The sequence below is a fragment of the Entelurus aequoreus genome, linkage group LG20 (assembly GCF_033978785.1).
Source record: "Entelurus aequoreus isolate RoL-2023_Sb linkage group LG20, RoL_Eaeq_v1.1, whole genome shotgun sequence".
Taxonomy (NCBI): domain Eukaryota; kingdom Metazoa; phylum Chordata; class Actinopteri; order Syngnathiformes; family Syngnathidae; genus Entelurus; species Entelurus aequoreus.
The window spans coordinates 46,670,028-46,683,199 of NC_084750.1; the positions used below are offsets into that span (position 1 = coordinate 46,670,028).

General features: G+C 42.3%; 1 protein-coding gene across 8 annotated transcripts in view; it reads left to right on the top strand.

Moving 5' to 3' along the window:
* The window catches only part of LOC133636311 (growth factor receptor-bound protein 10-like), a 148,773-nt gene that overhangs the window by 111,961 nt on the left and 23,640 nt on the right, over positions 1-13,172 (top strand). The window contains exon 17 of one of the 8 annotated variants that reach the window (XM_062030189.1): positions 2,421-3,612. The exons of the other annotated variants lie outside the window; for them this stretch is intronic. Coding sequence (XP_061886173.1) covers positions 2,421-2,567 — 147 coding nt within the window. The 3' untranslated portion in view covers positions 2,568-3,612. Of the gene's footprint in view, positions 1-2,420; positions 3,613-13,172 lie in introns of those variants that run through there. 8 annotated transcript variants of the gene reach the window in all.

The window sequence follows — 13,172 nt, forward strand, 5'->3', positions numbered from 1 at the left end:
GATTCATTATTATAATTGGGTTATGTATGTTCTATTAATTTTTCATGTCTTTAAACACTCAAATATTTTCTTCAAATGGTGCTGTCTTTGTTAATGTTAGCATGTTAAATTGGTGAAAAACCAGGAGCTTCGGGGGACCTGGACCCTGGCTGGCTGGACCTGGCTGGGGGCCTTCGTCCCCCAGACCCCCGGAAATTTTTTCAGTCTTTTTCATTGTGGTCAAATCACATGCCTGATACATAAAGAAGGTCGCAATGGAGTATAAGTCGCATTTTTGGGGGAAATGTATTTGATAAAAGCCAACAGCAAGAATAGACATTTGAAAGGCAATTTAAAATAAATCAAGAATAGTGAACAACAGGCTGAATAAGTGTACGTTATATGAGGCATAAATAACGTGCCTGGTATGTTAACGTAACATATTATGGTAAGAGTCATTCAAATAACTATAACATATAGAACATGCTATACGTTTACCAAACAATCTGTCACTCCTAATCGCTAAATCCCATGAAATCTTATACGTCTAGTCTCTTACGTGAATGACATCAATAATATTATTTGATATTTTACGCTAATGTGTTCATCATTTCACACATAAGTCGCTCCTGAGTATAAGTCGCACCCAAACTATGAAAAAAACTGCGACTTATAGTCCGAAAAATACGGTATTAACCTTGGCAACGAAAGACATTTTCTAACAAAACATTTGACAAACTAATTTTATTGGCGGCGAGCCGTCTGAAAGAATGTTGATGAAATAAAAGGAGAATGGTCGTCAGGCGACAAGTGCCACCGTCTTTCTGTCTCCGATGGCGCTATCTTCATCCATAATGATTGAGGCTGGGTCGTTACATGCTAATGCTACTGTATTATTATACTGCTCAATTATTATTACATGTTTTGTTTTTAGAAAGACAAATCAGGAATGATTGGAATAATGTGCGTGGTAGGGATGGAACTGGATAAGATATTTCCAGTTCCGATTCTGCTGAACGATTCGGTGCCTTATCAGTTCTCTTAATTGATTTTTATTTGGGGGAAAAAGAGAAGAAAAAAGTGCATTAGCATTTATTTAGTTTGTTGTAGAGGTGAGGTGACCTTACAAAGCCAACAGTTAGGTCTTAAGAGGCACAGACGTAGCATAGAAAAAAAACACTTTTTTAAATTTAAATATATTCCTCTGTGGAATTTAACAAATAAAACATGTTGAAATTTCACAAGAATGTAAAATTTTTCAAACTTTTAAGAATCTATTATTTCAATAGAAAATATACTGGTGAACTCCAAAAATGCGAATATTGTGCAAAGGTTTGTTTGGATTTAGAAGGTGAAAGTAATATGACATCATGCAACTATAGAAGTTTGAGGATTATGGCTCACAGCTTATTGAAACCTTCAATTGAAAATGTGAAGTAATAAAGTCAATTATATTTACATAGCTCTTTTTATTGAGAGACTCAAAGCGCTTTAAATTGTGACAGCCTATTATCTACATCTTTAAGCTACAGTGTGGATAAAGTACCTTGCCCAAGGACACAACGGCAGTGACTAGGATGGCAGAAGCTGGAAGCCTCAAGTTGCCAAACTAAACTGTCAGCCATGATCATCAACATGATAATAAGTAGTGAGTTCATATTAGGGATGTAACTATATCATTATTGTGGTAAATGTCCAAGACAAAGTGTTGAAAATGAAGTGTCAGGGATGTTGAACACAAACATCAAGCTCAACTTTGACTTTCTGACAAGCAGTGTCCTCTGCAGTGGACATTTGATCCCTTTGGAAAATGCAGTTTCTCAGTAAAGTGGGTTCACTTTTAATCGTGTAAATACCTCGCAGATTGACGTTTAGCTTCATCTTTTCCGGGTGTTGCTAGCAAATCAAGTAGCTTTGGTGCGCAGAGGGTGCTTTCCTTATTGCACACAGTGTGCTTTGACCAGTTTGTTAGCAACATAACTCAGTTATGTATGGCGTTAAAAAAATATATATATATTCCTTTAATTTACTATGAAGGGGAACACACTTCACTTCCTGCTTCCTCCTTCTGTCCCCTTTCTGGAGATGTAGTTTATTTTCAGAGCCACCAAAGCAAACGACTACACTCCCCAAGGTTTGGTTAGATACCGTCAGGCGTCACGTCACATTGTATGAGATTACCTGTAAGTAAAAATGTGGTTGAAGGAAAACATGCAACTTTTCTCTGACTACAATTAAACATTGGCCTACTGAAAATCAGAAGCACTGTGGCAAGTGATTTCCAGCCCTGAAGCACTGCTCAGTGACACTGGTCTATCCTGGCCTGACAATGTCAAGAGATGGATACTCGGGTTGGAATGGCCAACACAAGCTGTACTATGCTCATCTTTATGTCACTTTTTATTTTGAAAAGCTAAATGTGCCCCTCTTCCTGTGTCAAGTGCGAGGAAGACGGTCAGGTGTTCTTCAGCCTGGACGACGGAGCCACCAAGTTCACCGACCTGATTCACTTGGTGGACTTCTACCAGCTGAACAGAGGAGTGCTGCCCTGCAAGCTCAAACACCCGTGCACCGCCGTGGCCTTGTGACTCCGCCCCTTCCTCTTCTGCACCCTTTTTCTTTACATTTTGCACACCCTTGTACCCCTGAGGTCCCTTTGGGGGCCATGTGAACAAGCCAGCTTTCTCCTCCGCCTTATTTGCCGTGTGGATGTTTGACGTTGCCATGGAGACCGCGAGGTTTGCCTGCGTCTGGCGCCCCCTCCCCCTCCCCCACCCTCACCTTTCCTCCAGGCCTGATAAGCTGTGGTGCAGGAAGCGCCACCACCTTCTTCTTCTTCTTCTTCTTCTTTGTTGATCATCAGGGATGGACGGGAATCCCTCCGGATCTCAATCTAACTTTTCTTTTCTGGGATCCAGGAGGCTTTTCTCAACCTGTGCAGTCCAGTCTGGATAAGCTGACACCATGATGACCCCTGACCCCTGACCCCACCCTCTACTGCTGTCTCTGACACAAGGCGGGGCTTATCAGAAAGGACAAAGGAATGTTTATCAGGAATGAGCCTCTCTTTTAGACTTTGATTACTTGATGTCATTGTAATGCTGTTTTATTACTGTTGATTCAATGCAGAATTAGTTTGCACTCGTGCTGGGGGGCGATGCGTCCTCCTCCTTGTTTGTCCCCTCCTTCTAACGGCCAGGAGGAGGAAGCAGTTTCAATCAAAGGGTTTTTATTTGTCGGCTTTTTGAATGTCCTTTTCTTTTCTGAGCTGGCTGCTTGCACATTTTCCATGATCCTGAAGCGATAGTGAAAGGTCGGAGGGCATCCTGACCACTGCCCCCACCCCCCTCTACGCCCGCTCAGAAGAGACAAATCAAAGATAAGCACTCCCAGCATTATTTTGTTTTGCTTTGTTGTAAAAGAAGAAACAGACTTGAAGTGTGAACTCTAAAACCACACAATCAAATGAGCTTCACTTGCCTTAGGTGGGAAACAATGAGCCTTGTACATATTTCATGATATCCTTCATACATCCAACCAAACATGTCTGTTCTTTGGGCTCAGCTATTGCTGGCTTCTTAGTTAACATATAATAACTTCAATTTCATTGTTGGGATAAAAAATACACCCGAACATTTCTAGGCTTCTTCCTTATTTGTAGTTTTCATTTGAGTTTGATTTTCCCCGACTCAATGTGTTCTTCATACATCTGACTAAACCCCTTCCAACAGGTTGTACTCCTCAAATGATCAGCTTTATCTTCTCTGGGCTTAATTCTACTGAGCTAAGATAAAGGTCACTAGCGAGCATGTTTGCTGAAACTTGGGATGGATTCATCGAAAGTTGAACTTCACTATTTAAAAACACATCCAGTCCATGCACTCTAACATTTTACACATCGCTTGTATTTTTAATTTGGAACATGTTTTATATTCCATGTTAATCCTTGTAACATGTTTTATATTCCATGTTAATCCTTGTAACATGTTTTATATTCCATGTTAATCCTTGTAACATGTTATATATTCCATGTTAATCCTTGTAACATGTTGTATATTCCATGTTAATCCATGTAACATGTTGTATATTCCATGTTAATCCTTGTAACATGTTGTATATTCCATGTTAATCCTTGTAACATGTTGTATATTCCATGTTAATCCATGTAACATGTTGTATATTCCATGTTAATCCTTGTAACATGTTATATATTCCATGTTAATCCTTGTAACATGTTATATATTCCATGTTAATCCTTGTAACATGTTTTATATTCCATGTTAATCCTTGTAACATGTTGTATATTCCATGTTAATCCTTGTAACATGTTTTATATTCCATGTTAATCCTTGTAACATGTTATATATTCCATGTTAATCCTTGTAACATGTTGTATATTCCATGTTAATCCATGTAACATGTTGTATATTCCATGTTAATCCTTGTAACATGTTGTATATTCCATGTTAATCCTTGTAACATGTTATATATTCCATGTTAATCCTTGTAACATGTTTTATATTTCATGTTAATCCTTGTAACATGTTATATATTCCATGTTAATCCTTGTAACATGTTGTATATTCCATGTTAATCCTTGTAACATGTTATATATTCCATGTTAATCCTTGTAACATGTTATATATTCCATGTTAATCCTTGTAACATGTTGTATATTCCATGTTAATCCTTGTAACATGTTTTATATTCCATGTTAATCCTTGTAACATGTTATATATTCCATGTTAATCCTTGTAACATGTTTTATATTCCATGTTAATCCTTGTAACATGTTGTATATTCCATGTTAATCCTTGTAACATGTTATATATTCCATGTTAATCCTTGTAACATGTTATATATTCCATGTTAATCCTTGTAACATGTTTTATATTCCATGTTAATCCTTGTAACATGTTGTATATTCCATGTTAATCCTTGTAACATGTTTTATATTCCATGTTAATCCTTGTAACATGTTGTATATTCCATGTTAATCCTTGTAACATGTTTTATATTCCATGTTAATCCTTGTAACATGTTATATATTCCATGTTAATCCTTGTAACATGTTATATATTCCATGTTAATCCTTGTAACATGTTATATATTCCATGTTAATCCTTGTAACATGTTATATATTCCATGTTAATCCTTGTAACATGTTATATATTCCATGTTAATCCTGGTAACATGTTATATATTCCATGTTAATCCTTGTAACATGTTATATATTCCATGTTAATCCTTGTAACATGTTATATATTCCATGTTTATGCAATTATCAAGATGTATTTCTTTTGGGCTGAACAATAGCTATGTTAATTCTAGTGAGCTAAGATAAAAACTACTAGCCTGTGTGCTAATGTGGCAGGAAAAGCATATATGCTCAAATGTGAAAAAAATCCCCCAAAATATTATTTATAGGCCTTTAACTGGCTTGCATTTGAAGTGTGGAAGAGTTCACAACAAGATGGCCGCCATAACATGCCAAGCAGACTGCAACAAGCAGCTCGTGCTTGGCAAACAAACTTTTCTAAAAGCCTCTGGAACATGTTTGACTTTGGCTGCTTGCTTCATACATGACAAGAAACATATTTGTCAAACTTCATTACTACTTAAAAACTTCATTATTACTACAATTGAGAAAACTAGTTACATTTGCGGAAAGTTTTCCTCCCTTTTTTGATTTGGGGAAAAGCAATCAGAACAAAATGTCAGCCACGGCCATGACATTAGCATCAAATGCTAGCTGGCTAACAACTGCCATGACCTTGGCATCAAATGCTAGCTGGCTAACAACTGCCATGACCTTGGCATCAAATGCTAGCTGGCTAACAACTGCCATGACCTTGGCATCAAATGCTAGCTGGCTAACAACTGCCATGACCTTGGCATCAAATGCTAGCTGGCTAACAACTGCCATGACCTTGGCATCAAATGCTAGCTGGCTAACAACTGCCATGACCTTGGCATCAAATGCTAGCTGGCTAACAACTGCCATGACCTTGGCATCAAATGCTAGCTGGCTAACAACTGCCATGACCTTGGCATCAAATGCTAGCTGGCTAACAACTGCCATGACCTTGGCATCAAATGCTAGCTGGCTAACAACTGCCATGACCTTGGCATCAAATGCTAGCTGGCTAACAACTGCCATGACCTTGGCATCAAATGCTAGCTGGCTAACAACTGCCATGACCTTGGCATCAAATGCTAGCTGGCTAACAACTGCCATGACCTTGGCATCAAATGCTAGCTGGCTAACAACTGCCATGACCTTGGCATCAAATGCTAGCTGGCTAACAACTGCCATGACCTTGGCATCAAATGCTAGCTGGCTAACAACTGCCATGACCTTGGCATCAAATGCTAGCTGGCTAACAACTGCCATGACCTTAGCATCAAATGCTAGCTGGCTAACAACTGCCATGACCTTGGCATCAAATGCTAGCTGGCTAACAACTGCCATGACCTTGGCATCAAATGCTAGCTGGCTAACAACTGCCATGACCTTGGCATCAAATGCTAGCTGGCTAACAACTGCCATGACCTTGGCATCAAATGCTAGCTGGCTAACAACTGCCATGACCTTGGCATCAAATGCTAGCTGGCTAACAACTGCCATGACCTTGGCATCAAATGCTAGCCTGGCTAACAACTGCCATGACCTTGGCATCAAATGCTAGCTGGCTAACAACTGCCGTGACCTTGGCATCAAATGCTAGCTGGCTAACAACTGCCATGACCTTAGCATCAAATGCTAGCTGGCTAACAACTGCCATGACCTTGGCATCAAATGCTAGCTGGCTAACAACTGCCATGACCTTAGCATCAAATGCTAGCCTGGCTAACAACTGCCATGACCTTAGCATCAAATGCTAGCTGGCTAACAACTGCCATGACCTTAGCATCAAATGCTAGCCTGGCTAACAACTGCCATGACCTTAGCATCAAATGCTAGCTGGCTAACAACTGCCATGACCTTAGCATCAAATGCTAGGCTGGCTAACAAGTCATTAAAGCCCACAAATCATAACAAAGAAGTTTGACTTTTCCACTCAACAATTTCTAGCTAGCTGCCTTTGTCTACGCTAGGCTAACTGTCGTAATGTAGCAATTATGTCACATTTAATAACTTCTTTCATCTTTATTATCATCATATGCAATGACTTTGTCCCCTAACATCCATCCTGTCTCTGGGTCATGTCCCCTAACATCCGTCCTGTCTCTGGGTCATGTCCCCTAACATCCGTCCTGTCTCTGGGTCATGTCCCCTAACATCCTTCCTGTCTCTGGGTCATGTCCCCTAACATCCGTCCTGTCTCTGGGTCATGTACCCTAACATCTGTCCTGTCTTTGGGTCATGTCCCCTAACATCCATATCCTGTCTCTGGGTCATGTCCCCTAACATCCGTCCTGTCTCTGGGTCATGTCCCCTAACATCCGTCCTGTCTCTGGGTCATGTCCCCTAACATCCATCCTGTCTCTGGGTCATGTCCCCTAACATCCGTCCTGTCTCTGGGTCATGTCCCCTAACATCCGTCCTGTCTCTGGGTCATGTCCCCTAACATCCATCCTGTCTCTGGGTCATGTCCCCTAACATCCATCCTGTCTCTGGGTCATGTCCCCTAACATCCGTCCTGTCTCTGGGTCATGTCCCCTAACATCCGTCCTGTCTCTGGGTCATGTCCCCTAACATCCGTCCTGTCTCTGGGTCATGTCCCCTGACATCCGTCCTGTCTCTGGGTCATGTCCCCTAACATCCATCCTGTCTCTGGGTCATGTCCCCTAACATCCATCCTGTCTCTGGGTCATGTCCCCTAACATCCGTCCTGTTTCTGGGTCATGTCCCCTGACATCCGTCCTGTCTCTGGGTCATGTCCCCTAACATCCATCCTGTCTCTGGGTCATGTACCCTAACATCCGTCCTGTCTCTGGGTCATGTCCCCTAACATCCGCCCTGTCTCTGGGTCATGTCCCCTAACATCCGTCCTGTCTCTGGGTCATGTACCCTAACATCCGTCCTGTCTCTGGGTCATGTCCCCTAACATCCGCCCTGTCTCTGGGTCATGTCCCCTAACATCCGTCCTGTCTCTGGGTCATGTACCCTAACATCTGTCCTGTCTTTGGGTCATGTCCCCTAACATCCATATCCTGTCTCTGGGTCATGTACCCTAACATCCATCCTGTCTCTGGGTCATGTCCCCTAACATCCGCCCTGTCTCTGGGTCATGTCCCCTAACATCCGTCCTGTCTCTGGGTCATGTACCCTAACATCAATCCTGTCTTTGGGTCATGTCCCCTAACATCCGCCCTGTCTCTGGGTCATGTCCCCTAACATCCGTCCTGTCTCTGGGTCATGTACCCTAACATCAATCCTGTCTCTGGGTCATGTCCCCTAACATCCATCCTGTCTCTGGGTCATGTCCCCTAACATCCGTCCTGTCTCTGGGTCATGTCCCCTAACATCCGTCCTGTCTCTGGGTCATGTCCCCTAACATCCGTCCTGTCTCTGGGTCATGTCCCCTGACATCCGTCCTGTCTCTGGGTCATGTCCCCTAACATCCATCCTGTCTCTGGGTCATGTCCCCTAACATCCGTCCTGTCTCTGGGTCTCTGGGTCATGTCCCCTGACATCCGTCCTGTCTCTGGGTCATGTCCCCTAACATTCATCCTGTCTCTGGGTCATGTCCCCTAACATCCGTCCTGTCTCTGGGTCATGTCCCCTGACATCCGTCCTGTTTCTGGGTCATGTCCCCTGACATCCGTCCTGTTTCTGGGTCATGTCCCCTAACATCCGTCCTGTCTCTGGGTCATGTCCCCTAACATCCATCCTGTCTCTGGGTCATGTCCCCTAACATCCGTCCTGTCTCTGGGTCATGTCCCCTAACATCCATCCTGTCTCTGGGTCATGTCCCCTAACATCCGTCCTGTCTCTGGGTCATGTCCCCTGACATCCGTCCTGTCTCTGGGTCATGTCCCCTAACATCCGTCCTGTCTCTGGGTCATGTCCCCTAACATCCGTCCTGTCTCTGGGTCATGTCCCCTAACATCTGTCCTGTCTCTGGGTCATGTACCATAACATCAATCTGTCTTTGGGTCATGTCCCCTAACATCCATCCTGTCTCTGGGTCATGTCCCCTAACATCCATCCTGTCTCTGGGTCATGTCCCCTAACATCCATCCTGTCTCTGGGTCATGTACCCTAACATCCATCCTGTCTCTGGGTCATGTCCCCAGATATCCGTCCTGTCTCTGGGTCTCTGGGTCATGTCCCCTAACATCCATCCTGTCTCTGGGTCATGTCCCCTGATATCCGTCCTGTCTCTGGGTTATGTCCCCTAACATCCATCCTCTCTCTGGGTCATGTCCCCTAACATCCGTCCTGTCTCTGGGTCATGTCCCCTAACATCCATCCTGTCTCTGGGTCATGTCCCCTGATATCCGTCCTGTCTCTGGGTTATGTCCCCTGACATCCGTCCTGTCTCTGGGTCATGTCCCCTAACATCCGTCCTGTCTCTGGGTCATGTCCCCTAACATCCGTCCTGTCTCTGGGTCATGTCCCCTAACATCTGTCCTGTCTCTGGGTCATGTACCATAACATCAATCTGTCTTTGGGTCATGTCCCCTAACATCCATCCTGTCTCTGGGTCATGTCCCCTAACATCCATCCTGTCTCTGGGTCATGTCCCCTAACATCCGTCCTGTCTCTGGGTCATGTCCCCTAACATCCACCCTGTCTCTGGGTCATGTCCCCTAACATCCGTCCTGTCTATGGGTCTCTGGGTCATGTCCCCTAACATCCATCCTGTCTCTGGGTCATGTCCCCTGATATCCGTCCTGTCTCTGGGTTATGTCCCCTAACATCCATCCTCTCTCTGGGTCATGTCCCCTAACATCCGTCCTGTCTCTGGGTCATGTCCCCTAACATCCATCCTGTCTCTGGGTCATGTCCCCTGATATCCGTCCTGTCTCTGGGTTATGTCCCCTAACATCCATCCTCTCTCTGGGTCATGTCCCCTAACATCCGTCCTGTCTCTGGGTCATGTCCCCTAACATCCATACTGTCTCTGGGTCATGTCCCCTAACATCCACCCTGTCTCTGGGTCATGTCCCCTAACATCCGTCCTGTCTCTGGGTCATGTCCACCTAACATCCACCCTGTCTCTGGGTCATGTCCCCTAACATCCATCCTGTCTCTGGGTCATGTACCCTAACATCCGTCCTGTCTCTGGGTCATGTCCCCTAACATCCGTCCTGTCTCTGGGTCATGTCCCCTAACATCCGTCCTGTCTCTGGGTCATGTCCCCTAACATCCATCCTGTTTCTGGGTCATGTCCCCTGACATCCGTCCTGTCTCTGGGTCATGTCCCCTAACATCCATCCTGTCTCTGGGTCATGTCCCCTAACATCCGTCCTGTCTCTGGGTCATGTCCCCTAACATCCATCCTGTCTCTGGGTCATGTACCCTAACATCCGTCCTGTCTCTGGGTCATGTCCCCTAACATCCATCCTGTGCCCACCCACCTCATCATGTGACTTTGCCCTCCTAGGGCCCACCAGGGCAGGTTCTCTCCAGGGATTGGTTCATGCTTGAAGCCCCTCCCCCAGCCAGTAAGCTATGATCCTGTGTGCGGCTCGACTGTTACTCCATTACTAAATGCAGGTTATCTTAGTATTTGCCTTTTTGGAGAGCAAAGCCAGAGGAGACGTGATGCCTTAGATGTAGAAGTGGTTGGACTTATGTTGGATGATGAGTGAGAAATAGGCCCCGCCCCCCAGGTCACTGTAGGCCCCGCCCCCAGGTCACTGTGCTTGTTGAAGTCCAGTTAAAGATCAGTGGAGTGATGAATGTGTGTGTGAAGATCTAACACTGTACTAGGTCACAGATCACTAAGTGTGTGTGTGTGTGTGTGTGCGTGTGCGTGTGTGTGTGTGTGTGTGTGTGTGTGTGTGTGTGTGTGGAATGCTACGCTCACAACTCCGTGTAAAATGAAGAATGCATTATTTTCTCCTTAATACTGATGTGTAAATGACATTGTATATTTTCTTTTTGCCACAAAATGACCTTAATAACCTTATAGTATGTATACATTTTTGTGTGTGTATATATATATATATATGTATGTGTATATATATATATATACACTCATACGTATGTATGTAGATATATGTATGTACATTTATGTATGTATGTATGTATATAATATATATTACATATGAAAGAATATACCACACTACAAACAGTATTAAAATAAGCTGTTTTGTAAGTTTACTTCAACAGATCAAACTGGATTTATTTGTGTTTATCTCCCAAGTGTTGAAACATTTCAACATTTAATTACGAAGGAGTTTTGGGGTCATGCACTGAAAAGAAAAACAAAATCAAATAGTGTAAATAATATTTTGAAGGGAAAAAGTTGTGCTATGACAAGATAAAGTTATGTTTGTTGAGGACAAAAGTTATACTATTATGACAAGAATATGTTGTTGTTTTTAAGGTATACAATTGGGTGTAAAGTTACTATTTTTTGATGAATACTTCAACTGACTTTGTCAACATTTTTTTCTTCAACTGTTCAAATGTGAGTTGTGCTAAAAAGATGACAATTGCTGCCAAATTGATATCACAAAACCATCATTTCATTTCATTTTTCCCCCTGACTTGTTTTGTTTGGCTAAAATCGTAACTTGTGAAGTTACAACTTCACATTTGCACAAATTTTATAACTGATGTAAAAATATGTTAAGGGGAAAAAAAGTATTTCATACTCCGAAAAGTAATTACAGTAATCACAATTACTGTAATTGTGACTTTTTTCTGGTAGAATTTGGACATTAATTCTGACTTTTTGGGGTGGGAGAATTCTTGCAAATTACTGTTTTTCTATTCTTCATTTTGTTTACTTTTTCATTTCTAAAAAATAGACTTAATTCTGGCAAAAATGACATGACATTGCTGAAATGTATTTTACTGTAAACGCTATATGTGTACAAATGTACCGTTTTTTCTTACTTATACCAGAATATTTCAACTTTATTGCCTTACATTTTTTCACCAAAACTGACTTTGTCTTGTAAAATGACAACTTTTATTCATGTCAAAATGAGACTTTTTCCCCTTATTGAACTTTTCAGTGCAGCCGACTACTCCTTTGTCATGTTTCTATCATGTGAAGAAGTCCCACATGACTTTTTCTAAAGAGGTGTGTAAGGAGATGAATACATAATTGGTATGCACACACCTGAGAGTGTTAGTTTTCCTAGGTGAGTTGATTGCAGCAGGTGCCTCCTCATTGTTGCTTCATTTGACCATCAGCTCTTTCATTGCTCTTTTCTCTCTGCTCCTAAACTTCTTCTTGTTGTTCTTCATAAGCTCCAATTGTAAACATGTCAGGGAAAACAACAACAAAGAGATGCTAGTTATGTGCTTTTTGCTTCGTATTCTGTCTCCACAACACCTGGATCCACATTGTATCCTGTTCAGGTATTTTTGTACAAATAAGGGACTGATATATTCTCTGTTTATTGGAAATTAGAATAAAACACAACGTTGCTATACCAAATGCTTGTTTTGATGACTTTGGAATTCTTCTTCTTTTCTTCTGCTCCTCAACAAACCAAAAGTCTTTGAAGCCATGATGTCATTTGACTAAGTCTACACAAATATAGAATATTGTTGGCATGTTTTTCAATCTACAGTGGACCAACTTTTAGAAAGACGTAAGTGTTTAGTGTAGACAGCGCCCTCTTGTGGTAGCTACATGCACTGTTTGTAGACAAGATTGCCATGAAGGAGAACATCAACACTTGAAGAAATCATAACCTTATGTTGGCCCAACCATGACGTGCACTGGGATAGCCTCCAGCATTAGTCATGTCATTATTGCCTTTATTTCAACAACAAATGTTAGTGTACGTGAAACATATGTTTATTATTGTCATTTAGTCCTTCAATAAAATAGACAACTTGTCTTTTAGTAGTAAGTAAACAAACAAAGACTCCTAATTAGTCTGCTGACGTATGCAGTAACATATTGTGTCATTTATACACCTATTATTTTGGTACACATTATGAGGGACAAACTGTAAAAAAGCACTGCATCCCTCAGCACAGGCAGGATGATGGCCGTCTCTCATCAGCAGGCCCGGTTTGCCCCCCAAAAAGGGCCAATTATCAATAAACGTTA